Source organism: Rhipicephalus microplus, chromosome 9 (assembly GCF_043290135.1).
Source record: "Rhipicephalus microplus isolate Deutch F79 chromosome 9, USDA_Rmic, whole genome shotgun sequence".
Classification (NCBI taxonomy): Eukaryota; Metazoa; Arthropoda; class Arachnida; order Ixodida; family Ixodidae; genus Rhipicephalus; species Rhipicephalus microplus.
In genome coordinates, this window is record NC_134708.1 from 74,805,032 (window position 1) to 74,820,575 (window position 15,544).

General features: G+C 45.6%; 1 protein-coding gene across 1 annotated transcript in view; it reads right to left on the bottom strand.

Annotated features, from left to right (window-relative positions):
* LOC119163219 (eukaryotic translation initiation factor 4E type 3) overlaps window positions 1-15,544 on the bottom strand; it is a 40,761-nt gene that overhangs the window by 18,791 nt on the left and 6,426 nt on the right. Inside the window, exons 2-5 of the mRNA XM_037415174.2 lie at window positions 13,362-13,437; window positions 9,428-9,583; window positions 2,252-2,318; window positions 1,462-1,620 (exon numbers count right to left, since the gene is read on the bottom strand). Of these exons, the coding sequence (XP_037271071.2) occupies window positions 1,462-1,620; window positions 2,252-2,318; window positions 9,428-9,583; window positions 13,362-13,437 (458 nt within the window). The remainder of the gene's footprint in view (window positions 1-1,461; window positions 1,621-2,251; window positions 2,319-9,427; window positions 9,584-13,361; window positions 13,438-15,544) is intronic.

Genomic DNA, 15,544 nt, shown 5'->3' on the forward strand with positions numbered 1-15,544 from the left:
GCACAAACTACAGGGACCTCGTGGGCTTGGACTACTTTCACAATGGCCTACGCAGCTCCTAATTGGCAAAAATGATGTGGTCCACTGAAAGGGCCAGAGATTTACTATGTACAGTGAAATCTCGGTATAACCAACTTCAGTGGACGGCAGAAATTTGTTCGTTATTTTGAAAGGTCATTATAGTAAAAGCTTGAAAATTAACCAAAAATTCTTATTTTTCACCGACCATAACGACTTACCTTTACAACGATGGGTCCTTGAACTCGTTTTTCATTAGAAAAAACAAATCCACAAGTAAAAACCAAAAAATTCACATTTACTTTAAAGAAGTCAGCGATTTTTTTTGACGCGAGCAGCATAAACTTTGCAGCGCGAAGGCCTCCATCCAACTCATCCACATTCCTATGGTGCGATTCGGTTCTTTGGTCACAACAGCCTGCTTTTCGCCTTCCAGTTGCTGAAGAATATCCGTCGTCTCACTTAGCGAAAACTGCTCCTGCTCCTTCGTCGCAAGCAGAGATGAACTCATTTGTAGTATCATCGCATCGCGAACGGCAACTTGCTTTGCGGACGCGATGAGAAATCACCGAAAAGAGATGAACATGACTGAAAAAACAAGGCCTCTGAAGAAAAAACCAAAGTGTCACGGCTGTCATCGCCTCTTTCGAAGGGAAAAAAAGTGCTATAAAAGAAAATTCCCTGCGTTTCTTTTTCTGCTCTCTCGCTGTCTCAGGTTTTCAGCACCCATGCTTCCTGCTTCGCAACTCCCACTCTGCCTCGCTTGTAAACCTGCAGCATCGGCGTTTCAACAACAACAAAAAAAGTCGCAATTTCGTGTGTTTTTTTTTTTTTTTCCTCCACACCGTCGCGCGTTTTTCGAGAACCAAGGCGTCCGTTAGCTTTGTCGTCTGCTTGCGTACCGCTCTGGTGGTCGCGACAGATTACAGTACATAAGTTCGTAGTACTGAGGCATTGTTATTTAATGCGGAAATAAATTACCGCTCATTGTTCTAAAAAGTACGGTATTCTGAAGTACGCAATAGTGAAATAATTTTATATTGAAACTATTAGCAGTCGGCGTGGAATTTTTTAAAAGTACGTAAATCTGAAAAGTTCGTTAATGTGGAGTTCGTTCTACCAAGATTTCACTGCACCAAGTTACATAAAATTTCATTGACCAATGTTGCCAAAACATGTAAAGTACACATAAGAATCCGTGACATGATGTACGGAGATTATGGCACAAAATTTTAAATAGCATTGACAACCTTGATTTTACCAAGTATTATTAACACGATGAAGGTCAAATTAGCATGTTTAAAGTCTTTGAAGTACAGCTTATCAATAGGAACAGATTCATTATTTCAATTTAGTGTCCCTTTATACAATAAGCACCAGTGCTCGGCGTGTATCCTCTTTCGTCTCGCGCAGACTTGAGCCCCCGCAAAAAGGTGTACTCACGTTTGTAGAATTCCGCCACTGGGGTGACGCCCGGCGGCAAGAGGGCGTGCACACGGGACAACACTGTGGCACCTTCGCTGAGACGTGCGTCAGCATTCCACAGCTGCACTATGTCGTCCCTATCTCGCACGCACACAGACACACCGCATATGTCATCGCCTGCAGGCAGACAGACCAGAGGACAGGACAATTACGTCAATAAGTTTTTCGATTAATGGATTTCTCACTGCATACATCATCGCCATCATTCGCTGCCTGGTGTTGCTCCTGCTGATTAATGTGTTTCATTCATCTCAGAATAAAACAAAATTCACCCTCACTTGTCAGGTGTCACAGAGGGACTATCTAACTAGTAACTTTTTTTTTGAAGTATGGCTAAAACAATTTTCCAAATATTAAGCTTCAGACTATTCACCGGACATTTCACTATGATGCGAGAAAATTTCATTGTAATCGGTCAGATAGTTTTCCAGACAATATACATCATGATTAAAAAAATTTCAACAGAGTGATTTTGAGAGAAACGCAATGTTATGCTAAATAAACACACGCAGGAAACAGGAAGTGCTCACAACAAACTTTAATTGAAAGCTTGCAGTGGGTCTGCCTTCTCTACCTTTCTTTGTTGCGCAACTGTACCAATGAAACAAACTGTGGAGGGTTAATATTTAGTGTAGAAATTTAAAAAAAATCGCCTTCTTGGTAGATCTTTTAAAACTATACGCCCTTATGTTTTCGAGAAAATCACTAACGCAAGGCAAGGGGGAAACGAAGGAGAAATGTTCCTCACCTGGCCGCACATCTTCCGCAAACTGCTCTCCGATGGCGGCCAATATAAGCTCCTTCCACACCAGTGGCTGCAACAAGTGCACATTTAGTCAAGCGACCATTGCTTAGGTATTGAGGTGCATAAAACAACAGATGCCTCTTTTCATGATAATAAAAAAGTTACATATATTGGTCATTCAAGTTCAATGAGCCAAACTCTCAGTATTCAAATTATGCCTGTGATCTCTGTTGTACAGCACTCGCAAATAGAAGCAAAATTGTTTAGGGCAAAGTAACGCACATATCTTTGTTTCCACTCTCTTCAGTTATAGCCATATCCACGCTCAGTGGACTCAGTAAACGAATATTTCTTAGATGAAATTGCTGCTTAAGTGTAACGAGTGGTTCTGACAAGATCGGTATCATTCTTGCTATTTGCACCCCTCGTTATCTATCAGTAAACTTTTTTGTGAAATGGAATGTACCTACCTGGTACTTTCATGCCCAGTTTAACGAGGGTCTACTGTAATTGCTACTCGGACAACTAGGCCACAGTCAACATCACCTTAAAGGACGATATTTCCCACTACGTCAAATGATTGATGATGATATATGGTGTTTTTTGGCGCAAGGGCCATTTGATGGCCAAAGAGTGCCAGTTCATGGGACAATGAATGTGGACAATGATTGTGATTAGTGGCTGTATAAGGGCCATAAAATTCCTCGCGGTAAAGCGGGTAAAAACATACAAGTAATAAAATCATGTCCATGCGTGAAATGTGTGTGTGGTGTGAATAGATGACAAAAGTTGGTGATAATGTAAAACGATGGTCAACATGTATGGCATTAGCACAAGTACCTCACTCGTTCATACCCTTGCGTCCAAGGGCCGTGAGGCAGGTGCTTTCCTGTGTAGCCACCGCAGCAAAAACCTCTCTAGAGAGGTCGCGCTACGGGATGCCCGGGTATATGATATGAAAATTATGAATTTCTTTTAAAAACGCTAACAGTGATTTATGACTAAAAAGCGGTTCCCTACCAACAAACATTGCAGGGTGTAAAGGTATATGTTGTCGGTAGGGTAATGGAAAATGCTGTTTTCGTAGAGTTTCTAATTGTTTACATTGAATTAAAACGTGAACGACTGTTGATGCATCACCACATTTTGTCACACAATGGTGGATCGCCACCGGACAAAAGATGTGTGTGTGTTGTGTATGTGTGTCCTATCCCGAGTCTCGTTAGTATTACCTCTGTATGACGCGATTTTGATACTGGCATCCAATGAACAAGGTGTGGCTTAATAATGTGTAGTTTGTTTTGTGTGTGTGCATCCCACTTGCTCTGCCAGTAGTCCCTGAGGTTTCGTTTGAGAGACGGCTTAAGATCAAGGGCCGGGATTATTATGGGTGTAGGGGCAGTGCTTTTGTGGACAGATGCAGCGAGCTGATCCGCCCTCACGTTGCCTTGGATCTCACGGTGCCCTGGCACCCAGCACACAACAACATGTCGGTTGAGTGTGTAGAGTGTGCATAAAATGGAGTAAAGTGAAACGAGGACCGGGTTTTTTTTGTTTTTTAAGACTGTGCAGAGCCGTTACCACACTGAGGGAGTCTGTATAAATTACTGCTTTTTGTATTTGTAATTGTTTGATGTGTTTAGCTGCCACAAGTATCGTGTAAGCTTCCGCTGTGAAGATACTTGTGCCTGGATGTAGAGGGCCAGCATCCGAAAAGGATGGGCCGACAGCAGCGTAGGACACAGAGGAGTTAGACTTGGAGGCATCTGTAAAGAACTCAGGACGTGTGTATTTGTGTTGAAGTTCCAGGAAGTATGTTCGGATATGGGCAATAGGTGCATGTTTTGTTACTTCTAGGAAAGACACATCGCAGTCTATAGTCTGCCATTGCTATGGTGGCGGGTATGCTACAGGAGCCATTAAACTGTGTTCAAGTGACACTCCAGTTTCTTCAGCTAGACCCTTCAGGCGAACTGAGAGGGGCTGCCTCATCGAAGGCCTGTTTTGAAACAGAATGTAGCTCGACAGATCATTAATAGTAGAGTATGAGGGGTGCTTCTTGTCTGCTTTCACCTTAAGAAAATATACAAAGGACATGTAAGTTCTCTGTAGATGAAGCGACCATTCATTTGACTCAACGTAAAGGCTTTCTACAGGGCTGGTGCGAAAAGCACCCGCAGAAAGGCGGATGCCCAAATGGTGCATGGGATCCAGCATCTTCAAAGCACTTTGAGTTGCAGACTGATAAACAACAGCCCCATAATCTAAGCGGGTGCGAATGAGGCTTCGATACAGATTCATGAGGCATTGCCTGTCACTACCCCAAGTAGTACGTGACAACACTTTTATAACATTCATGGCTTTTAAACATTTTGTTTTTAAATACTTGATGTGCGGTACGAAGGTCAACTTGTTGTCTCAGATTAATTAAGCCTAAGAATTTATGCTCGGCTTTGACAGACAGACGTTGCCCATTCAGTCGAATGTCAGGTTCCGAGTGCATGCCTCTCTTTCGAAAGAACAAGACACACGTGCTTTTTTGTGGGTTAAGTCGAAATCCGTTTTCATCTGCCCATTTGGAGACCTTGTTTAAACCCAGCTGAACCTGCCGCTCACACATTGCCAAGTTGCACGACTTGAAGCCAAGCTGGACGTCGTCGACATATGTACAATAGAACATATTGCGGGGGATGGACAAGTGCAAGGAATTCATTTTGATGAGAAAAAGTGTGCAGCTAAGTACACCACCTTGTGGCACGCCTGTTTCCTGGACAAATGTTTGGGAAAGAACCGTGCCCACTCGGACATGAAATGCCCGGTTTGACAGGTAACTTTCGATTATGTGAAACATTCTTCCGCGCACGCCAAGGTGGGACAGGTCTCTTAGAATTCCAAAACCCCATGTTGTATCATAAGCCTTTTCGATATCGAGGAACACAGAGAGAAAATATTGTTTATGGACGAAGGCGTCTCTGATCTGTGCCTCGATACGAACAAGGTGGTCTGTGGTGGATCTACTTTCTCAAAACCCCCACTGAAATGGGTCGAGCAAATTGTTTGTTTCAAGGATATGTACAAGTCGGAAGTTTATCATTTTTTCGAAGACTTTGCACAAGCAGCTTGTAAGTGCAATAGGTCTATAGCTTGAAGCTAAAGAAGGGTCCTTGCCCTCTTTCAAAATGGTAATAATAATAGCCTCTTTCCAGGAGGTAGGGATAGTGCCAGAAAACCAGATAGCATTGTATAAACAAAGTAAGGTTTTTCGTGTTTCGGCTGGTAGGTTTTTTAGCATTTCATACACCACACGGTCAGAACCTGGGGCAAAAGTACTGCAGAAGTTTAGAGATGTTCGGAGCTCAGCTAGACTGAAAGCTTGGCTATACGCCTCGTATCTAGTGGATTTGTGTTCGAGTTTCTGCTTTTATATTCTTGTTCTGTATTTTTGGAAAGTGTCGGTATAGTGGGACGAGCTGGATATCCGTTCAAAGTGTGCACCGAGGAAGTTTGCCTGATCTTCCAAGGTATCACGCTGAGTGTTAACTAGTGGGAGTGTGTGTACTTGTTTTCCTGCTATCCTACCGACCATGTTCCAGACTTTAGCCTCCTGTGTGTATGAATTGATCCCTGACAAAAACTTCTGCCAGCTTTTTCTTCTGGCCTGCCGACGCGTTCTCCTGCCTTGAGACTTTATTTTCTTAAAGCTCTAAAGGTTTTCCGCTGTCAGCGAGTTTCGCAGCAACCTCCATGCCCTGTTCTGTTCCTTTCGCACATTACGACACTCTGTGTTCCACCATGGGACGTGTCGCTTGCCGGGCTGTCCAGATGTTTGTGGGATGCATTTGGCTGCTGCGTTAATAAGGAGAGCTGTGAAGTACTGCACCGCTTCATCTATGCTTAGCCCACATATGTCAGTCCAACATAACTGAGCATTGTTATGAAACTGTTCCCAGTCGGCTTGTGTATAGGCCATTTGGGAACACGTGGAGGACATTCGTATGATGTTTGTGTACTCAAAACAACAGGAAAATGGTCACTTCCGTAGGGATTATTTAGAACTTTCCATTGGAGTAATGGTACAAGTGAAGGAGATGCGATGCTGAGATCTATGGAAGAGTAGGTTTTGTTGGCAAGCTTATAGTATGTTGCCTCTTTCCTATTCAACAGACAGGCACCGGAGGAAAAAAGGAACTGTTCAATGAGACGACCTCGTGCATCGCAGCGAGAATCACCCCATAGACCGCTATGAGCATTCAGGTCACCAAGGACCAGATAAGGTTCGGGTAGTTGATCTATTAAGGACTCGAATTCTAGTTTTCCAAGACGGTGGTGTGGGGGTATGTAAAGAGAGCAGATGGTGACGAGCTTGTTGAAAAGAACTGCTCGAACAGCCACTGCCTCTAGTGTTGTTTGCAGTGGTAAATGTGTGCATGCTACTTTTTGATTAACAATAATGGCTACACCGCCGGATGATCCCGCAGCATCATCTCTGTCCTTTCGGAAGAGAATATACCGACGCAAAAAATTCATGTTTTTAGATTTTAAATGAGTTTCCTGTACACACAGCACTTTCAGCGAATGTTTGCAAAAGAGCTCTTGAACATCATCGAGGTTTCTAAGGAGTCCTCTGACGTTACAATGAATTATTTGTGTTGCCATATTGGAGGTAACGTAGTGCTGTGTGTAAGGAAAAATGGGTGTGTCTGCTTCTTAAGCAAAGCGTTAAGACTCAAAGAACAGGGCCGTCGCCGGGCCACGTTATGGGCTTTTTATTTCTTTTGGCGCGCTCCAGGGAGCTACGCCGATCTTTCGGCACCAGGGATACCGTGGTGTCCATTGCCTCCTCAGAGGCACTGCGTGCCCGCATTTGCGAGCTGATGTTTTGGGCTTGGGACCTCGCCTGGTGAGACGAGGCCTTCATATCGGCCGACCCTGGAGTCTCCTTCACCTCGGGGGGCGAAACCTTCAGTCCTCTTGGGCTAGAGGTCGAAGGAACCTCCTTTGGTGCTGGGATACCCTGGCCGCTGCAAAAGCTTGCAGCGGCCGTGTTTGTCGCCGTGGGGACGAGTGGCAGGGCAGCCTTGGCTGTTCCCGCCGTGGGTGGGGGCATTGGCGGCCGCCTGGGCACACTGTGCCTGGCATGGGCAGTTGCCGCAGGCCGTTGTAGTGCTGCCTCCTGTTGCACTACATCGGCGAACGATGGTTTGTTTGTGAAAAGACCAGATACTTGTTGACGGGCTTCTCGGAAAGTAATGTTTTGTGTGATTTTGGTTGTAACAATTTCTTTTTCCTTTTTCCATGTTGGACAGGTTCGGGAGTATGCGGGATGGGCACCATCGCAGTTTGCGCAGTGGGCCCCATCCTCCACCTTACACTCGTCCGTAGCGTGTCCTGTGGTGGCACACTTTCCGCAGGTGAGTTGGCCGTGGCAACTCTGAGAGCCGTGACCAAAACGCTGGCATTTGAAGCAACGTCGTGGGTTTGGAATGTAGGGTCTCACATTCAACTTCAAGTATCCTGTTTCGAGATGTTCAGGCAGGGTACTGGTGCAAAATGTCACAATTATGTGTTTTGTTGGGAGTTCCTTCTTATCACGCCTAATTTTGGTTCTTTGTACTTGTGTCACCTGCTGGTCCTTCCAGCCCTCGAGGAGCTCACCTTCAGTCAGGTCAAGCAAGTCTTGATCAAATACAACGCCTCGGGAAGTGTTGAGTGAGCGGTGTGGTGTAATTGAGATAGGTATGTTTCCAAACGGTTCTAGTTGTGAGAGGTTTTCATACTGGCTCTGACTTTTTACCTCGAGGAGGAGATCCCCACTGGCCATTCTTGTAGCCTGGTAACCTGGTCCAAGTGTAGTGGTGAGGCATTTGGAAACAACGAAAGGCGAAATAGTTCTGGCGTTCTTTTCAGCGGCTTCACAATGGATTACATGGTAGCGGGGAAAGGTTTCTTTCGGTTTGCTGAAATAATTGCAAAAGTCTTCGGTGCGCCCTCTCTTCGAGAGAGGACGATCGTGCAATGAAGGGAGAGAAGAAAAAGCCATAAACTAAATATGAGTTCGGCAGCCATGCCAGCCGCCCACCATGGAGCCCAACACGGGGACGTGACAAGTCCTAAATTTATATGAGGCATGTCAACGTCAGCTGTACACAGCCGCTATAACCAAATATATTGTGCCCAAGACAGAGCACATACACAAGGTTAACCCTTGCCACCAGGAAAAATCGGAAGTAAATGGAAGGGAGAAGAAGACAGGATAGATTTAAAGACGAGAAAAGACTAAGATGTAGAGAGAGAGAGAAATAGGAAAAGGCGACTACCGATTTCCCCTGGGTGGGTCAGCCCAGGGGTGCCGTTTACGTGAAGCCGGGGCCAAAGGGGTGTGTTGCCTCTGCCGGGGGGCCTTAAAGGTCCAATCACCCAGCATTGGCTCAACCCCCAGGATCCCCTTTTCCCTGGACACGGCAAAGCCACGCACGGCTAGGCGTGGGAGGGAGCCGAAACACTCCCCCTTAGCTCGGGTCCGTGGTGTCGCTACACACCAAACGCCTACTTGCGCAGGCGCCCCTGCGGGGACTACGTCATATAATTATTTCAAGCAAATAAGCATACTAATCGTTCAACTAAAACGTTTGATGTCTTGTACGAATCTATGAGCACTGTACCCCGATGCTATTATTGTTCCAAAATTGTGGCTGGAAATGATCAATTAATTTTTAAGAACCCCGCTTTCAGCACATTTCACACTAGTAAGCTTAGGCCTGCTTGCACTATCCCGCAAAGCACGATAAATCAAAGAAACGAAACAAGGTTTGTGCATGGCATTGAGAAAAATTAGCTCAGTTTACCCCTGGCTACTGCAACCAACAGGTGCAATCGAGCACAACTGATGCTGCCATGAGAGTTTACTTTTACTTGCTACAAAGCTTTCAGTATATGTGCTAATACAGAAGAGAGAAACACATTTCAACTAGACACAGCACATCACTAATAAAAGGTGTTTAAAATGCATTAATAAAATCTCTGAAAATGCTTGTGGGTCTTGCAAAGTTATCAAGCCTAGAACCTCGTGTCACCCCACACAATACTCAATAGGGCACCAAAGCGATTTCTGAAGATGACCTTGCTTCTCTTCTCGAAAACTGCGAAACCGCCGGAGTATCGAGAGAGAGCGGCACTCACTGTGTGCTTCTTGTGGCATCGGATGCGCCAGGTGCCACCACGCTGGTTTTCAGGGTCTTCCCAGAGGGGCCGTCTCTGTCCCCTCATTAGATGGTAGGTGTGCCTCAAGCCGAGCTCGCACACGTCTGGTATGTGGTGAAACACAGCCCAGAAACCCTGCAGAGAAATCGCACCACATTGAATATCGGGACCGGACACGGTTAGTTGAAAGCTGGCCGCCCACCCAGCACACACTCGACATCACCCTACTTTACACGGCAAATACATGTCTATTAAGCCATCTGCCAAGGAAACCAAGTTGCTAGGGGTGTTGATAAGCTTGTGGTAACGAGGTATATCCCTGGCCACCGCCACCACGTTTCCATGGGCCAACAAAACAAGACAGGCGTAACTCTAAGGGACACGAGAACTGCAGAGGGGGTCAGAAAACACACCGGGGTAGCCGATACATAAGCAGATATTAAAAGAAAAAATAGACCTGGGCAGGCCCCATCACGAGGCCAAGTAACTGATGGTTTTTAATTATTAAAAAGAAAACTTTTATGCATAAAATTAATTCCACAAGCAGAAGACAGGTTAAATGGACAAACACTGGAAGGAAGATAATGACGATAGTTATAATGTGAGAACAGAACGATGACAAAGAGACAAGAAAGACACTATGGGCGTTACCGATTCTAAACAAGCTGAAGGCACTATATAAATAGCAGTTTACACTGTATAGCTTAACAGGACAGCAGCGATAATGCTCACGCATATGATGCTATTTCTATTGTGCCTTCAGCTGGTTTAGAATCAGTGACGCCTACAGTGTCCTTGTTTCTTTGTCATCGTTCTGTTCTCGCGTTATAACTATCGTCATTATCTTCCTTCCAGTGTTTGTCCATTCAACCTGTCTTCTGCTTGTGGAATCCATTTTATGCATACGTTTTTTTTTTTTCATTTGTCGTCGTTCTGTTCTCGCGCTATAGCTATCATAATGTCATACCAACTAGCCCAGTCGTTCTGTTCTCGCGCTATAACTATCGTCATGTCATATCAAATAGCCGAAACTGCCACACTGGAAGGAACCTTTGTTATGCAGTGGGCATAAAGTAGACTGACGACGATGAGTACGATGAAATTCAAAGACACTCATGCAGCGCTTAGATTTAGGTACACATTAGTAAAACAGCGAGGCAGTCAAAATTGTGTAATCTGGGGTCACCTACCACGGCATGCATTGAAATTACACTGTCACATTGTTACGACTGTGAAGAAATCTGGTGCCCAGCAAAGCACAGTCAAGGCACAACAATAGCAGTGAAGAAAGTCATTGGTTGTTGAAATCTGATGGATGAACAAAATATGCCAATATTTTATCATATGCATGAGCATTATCGCTACTGTCCTGTTAAGGTATACAGTGTACACTGCCATTTATACTGTGCCTTCAGCTTGTTTAGAATCAGTGACACCCATAGGTCACCAAACTCTCTGACAAGCACCGACACAGACTCCGATAGAGGCAGCAGTCTGGGTCCGAGCGAGTCTAGGTGAGTAATATTTTCCGAGCCCCAGTCCAAGTGAGTCTGGTTGGTGAAAATATTTGCAAATCTGCACCTGAGCTAGTCTGGCTTTGCAAAATGTTGGTTGGTCTGATCCGAGCAAGTCCTCAGAGAAAAGCATTTATTGAGCGAGTCCGAGTTAGATCCATTTATTTCGGGGACTTATGGAGATGACATTCCAGAACTTTTTAACACGTGAAGGCATGTCTTGTGTCAAGCCAGCATTTAATACCCAACGAAAATGGTCCCCAGCGAAACTGCTACAAATACGGATGGCATGGTGCCTCTAAAAAAAAAAAAACCATCCCAGCACCACAAAAAGAAAATTCACGTTGTACAGCCGACGAAAATAAAACTAAGAGAAATTATGCCCCATAGTTTACTAGCAAGTGTAGAATGGCCTGCGGTGCACTATGTAAATAAATTGTGGCTTTGCCATTTAGAATATATAGAAAATTTCAACATCACCAAATGGCAGGGAGCATGCATCATTCAGTAGTTGAAAAGACACTAAATTGAAGCAATGAATAGGTTTAGATTGTTCAATTGCGTTCCGAGAACTCTAGCTTTGCCGATTTTCCACTTTCATGGGTCTATCATTAGAGGTAAAAAATAAAATGGAGGTTAGAGTTCTATACTAAATTTCGAGCGAGCCGAAATCGTCATGCGTGCCATCACGATTTTCACACTGAATTCATATTTTCAAGTCGTAGGCTCTACGAAATTTCTTGTAACTTAGTATGTTAAGTTCGTGGCCGCCTCAGCAGACAATGCAGCTTATTCTTACAAATAAATTATGTAGGAAGTACAAATCTATGATATCAACCTGATTACAATTTATGGTAACAATCTGATTATGATTACAATCTATCGTACAAATCTAGACGTGAGAACTTGAAAGTGGCACTACCACGCCGCCTTTTTTTTTGCATGTTTTCTCACCTACGAAGCATCCTCAAGTGGCAAGCGTGGCAATTTTGGAATTGTGAATGAATAAATAGCCAATATGAAAAAAAAAAATGAATGTTTTTCCCTGTAATGTCCTTTTTAAGGGGTACTTACAAAAAAAATTGGACTCGCTCTTTTTTTTCTTTTTCATGCAATGTGTTGCTGGAGGCCTGCTAGTCATAACATGGCACATTGTTTGCTACAGCATGCGACATAATTAATTACAGGCTCCCCCCCACCATTACTGACCAGACTCTGTTTCGGTTTAAGAAAGCTTGAAAAAGACAAGCCGCCAAGTGCAACTATCACTACCCGGCATGAGCAACTTTCAACATGTCAGCACACAGAACTGCGCTGCAGTTCGGCACGGTCCGCATCAAGAAGTCCTTTCAAAGAGAAAACAGGACAGCAGTGTCACAAAATACGAAACATTTAACGCGTGCATTATGACCATGCGCTTGTGAGCAGCTGCCGAGTAATAGTCTGACGTTGGAAAAGTGGTAAAATAAAAATGGCAGCTATGATGTTATCCCAACTTGTTGCAGCATGGTCACATAAGGAAAGTAAGGGGGTCGCCAAGGGTCACCTTTAAAGCTGTCAATAGCACAAGAGAGCCAATCATTCACACAAACTTCAAAATTATTTCAAAGTACCTTCCAAGCTATATTCGCTGTTGATATTTTGCAACTGATATGCGCATATTCACAAGTATCGGCGGCAGTGAAATTTTGTGCCAGAACCTCTTTACAACATACATACAGCAAACAGATTCACGCGATGGTAAAAAAGTTGCAAGAATGACAGCATGCTGGACGCTAAAGCAGCAACCCATAGAGCTGCACAAGGGACTGCTGTTGTTAGTGACCTTTTGTGCAGTGCGAGCCCCGAATGGGTCGCAGCAGATTTAATGAGGCGTGTAGCTCTCGAGGCATTTCTCTGGTGTTTCAATACATTTGCCCCCACTTAAGAGACTGAATTATGCCATCTGGACTCGCCCATAAGGTGTTCCTCATGAACTTGCACTCAAGGCAACCCGCAGATACCAGACTTCAATTTCATCTCAAATGAGAAAGTGAAGCGACGCCGACAACTCTGTTTCTATAACGTTCCATTTGCAGACAATGTTGTTGGTCAAAAACCTGAAACGGTCAAGTCACAAGAGGCCAGATTGCTTGCAACCTCTCAATGAAATGGCACATAGCCTTTTAGTGCATGTCATGGGGTGCATGTGCATTTTCACTTAATTTTCCAGAATCAATACGCACCGCCATGCAAAAGAGTGATAGCGTCCTCGGTATAGCAAGATGTTATGCGTTTCAATTTGCTGTACATGCAGTAGTCATTGCCATTTTTCCCTAAACAACATTTACACCACGCCCTGTTTCTGTCGCAATCCTGCTAAAGATGCTAAGCAGTAATACACAAGTCTTTCAACCTACCTGCACAGTGTTCACGGTGTAGATTTTCTTCAGGCTGGCTGTGTACTCAGCAGCTGAAATTCCTCGACCTTCCGTCCTGCGAGACAAGCAACAATTGATCGGTCAGCTGCCGGCTTGTTCTAAGATCACGTGCTATGTGGCGCCAACAGGCCAAAAAAAAGTGTGTTCCCTACTGTAGTGTACACGTATCCCGAAGGAGTACGGCCACTAGCGTGGGTCCTGTCTTAGTGAGCCGCACAGCACGCGCTAACCGTCCCCATGGCAAGAACACGGTACTGCTCAAAGTCGCAACACTTTATTGTCTGTGGCAACACCAAAACGTAGTACAGAGCCCGTTACAAAGGGGCGGCGTGAAAGCAGATGGGCTTATCCCAGCACAGGCGAGAATTACTACACAGGGGTGCCGTAAGCACATCTCCGTGGTAAAAGTGATTAACGGAGACACTAAAACAAAGGCTCGATTGCTAGAACGAGGGCAAAGGCGCTCGCGTTGGCTTCGGAGAGATACGGGTCGGCGTAGCCTGGCCACGCACTAGGACACTGCACCGCTCTTCGGCCTAGCGTTTGCAAGGGGCAACAAAAGGTGAGCATTCGCCGCGGTTGCGAAGCACCATTGACGTAGTCTGATGACCCCCAAACAATAGGAGTCGACGGACGGAAAAAGAGATGGTCATGAAGGTCGGTTGGTCACAGGCGCTACCTAGTGTTGAAAGTTTGGATGTGCAGCGATGGCGGGCGTAAGTTCGGTAGGCTGATTTTCCCCAAATTTTACGAGATGTTGGCTGGTGTAGAAGTTTATTGGCCTGGCCACCAGAAGCTCTAGAATTTCACCAAACTTCGAAAATCTGGTCGCAAGTTTCACTGGGTGCAAGTGAGCGCGCATTTATGCGACAGTGTAACTAATAGCGAGCCGCTGCAGTTGCTATGCGTTGGGCATTCTGCAGATTACAAATGCGCTTCCCGGACAGATCTCTCTCACTCCCTACACGCGGACAAAACGTCCCGAGAGACTCTGCGCGCAGCACCACAGTCGACATTTGCTGCCGGGTGAGAGGGGTTGAACGTCCCTCTCCACTCCCCCAGTGCAGCTGAGCACGGAGAAGGAGAGAGTCATGTCGGGACATGAGAACACAGAAAGAGGCGGAAAAGCCTGCGTAAAAGCGGCGGGCTAACTTCAATTCCCGCATCTCCCTGTCTTAATTTGCCCTTTACCTTTCTGCAAAGGCAGTCGGATGTCGCCCATGCAGTTAAAATGACACGGCTATGAGCAACAGCTAACCTCAGTCCAGCCCTGTAACTGCTGCTAAAAAAATGACATAGAAAAAAAATTGATAACAAAATAAACACATGACACTGTTACATGTTCACGGAAAAAAAAAGAGCAAAGAAAGTAAGGCTAGAGTGCGTAGTGCTGAGGCGGGATAGCATCTACCACGCAGAGGAGCGGAAGAGCGTGACAATGTCTGCTGGGTACGATGCCTGTGTGGGGGGGTCGGAGGCACGGAAAGGGCTCTCTGATGGCTCGTGGTTGCTCTTGAGGATTGGTCAGCGTGTTCGGTGAACGCGGCTTCGGTGGTGGTTCGGAGGGCCCCGCGTTTCTCGACGGATGACGTGAGAACCTTGTTGGGAAGCCAGGCCTCTCCGGGGATCAGGGGAACTGAACAGAAATCGGCCAGGCGTCCTAGCATTGGCCGGCAGCGTATAGCTGCTGTCAGCTGGCCTTGCGCAAGAGCCATGATGCAAAAGGCAGCAGGGCTTTTCGGCAAAGGCCAAGATCAGAGCACAGCCAGACTGTCTGAGCAAGTACGTGAGTGGTGTTCGAGCTTCTTCCACTCGGTACGGACCAAGCCACATAGAAGCGAGCGAGATCAAGAACCCTTACTGGCATCGCTAAGAGCGCGGTTGCGCTTCAGGACAAAATTGCCCACCTCGAAAACTAGGTTGCGATGCTTGCGGTCATACTGGGCCTTCTGCTCAACCCTGGCAGACGCCAAACTTTGCCTTGCTTGTCCCTAAGCCTGTCTCTAAGTCTCGACACGTAAACAGGGTAGTCTGCCTGCATCTCCTCGTCCTCAAGCTGGCATGGAATGACGCTGGTCACCGGATTCGCCAACTCCCTTCCAAAATTTAGGAAGGCGGGCGAGAAATCAGTTGAGTGACTCTCGGATGTTTGAATAGCAAAC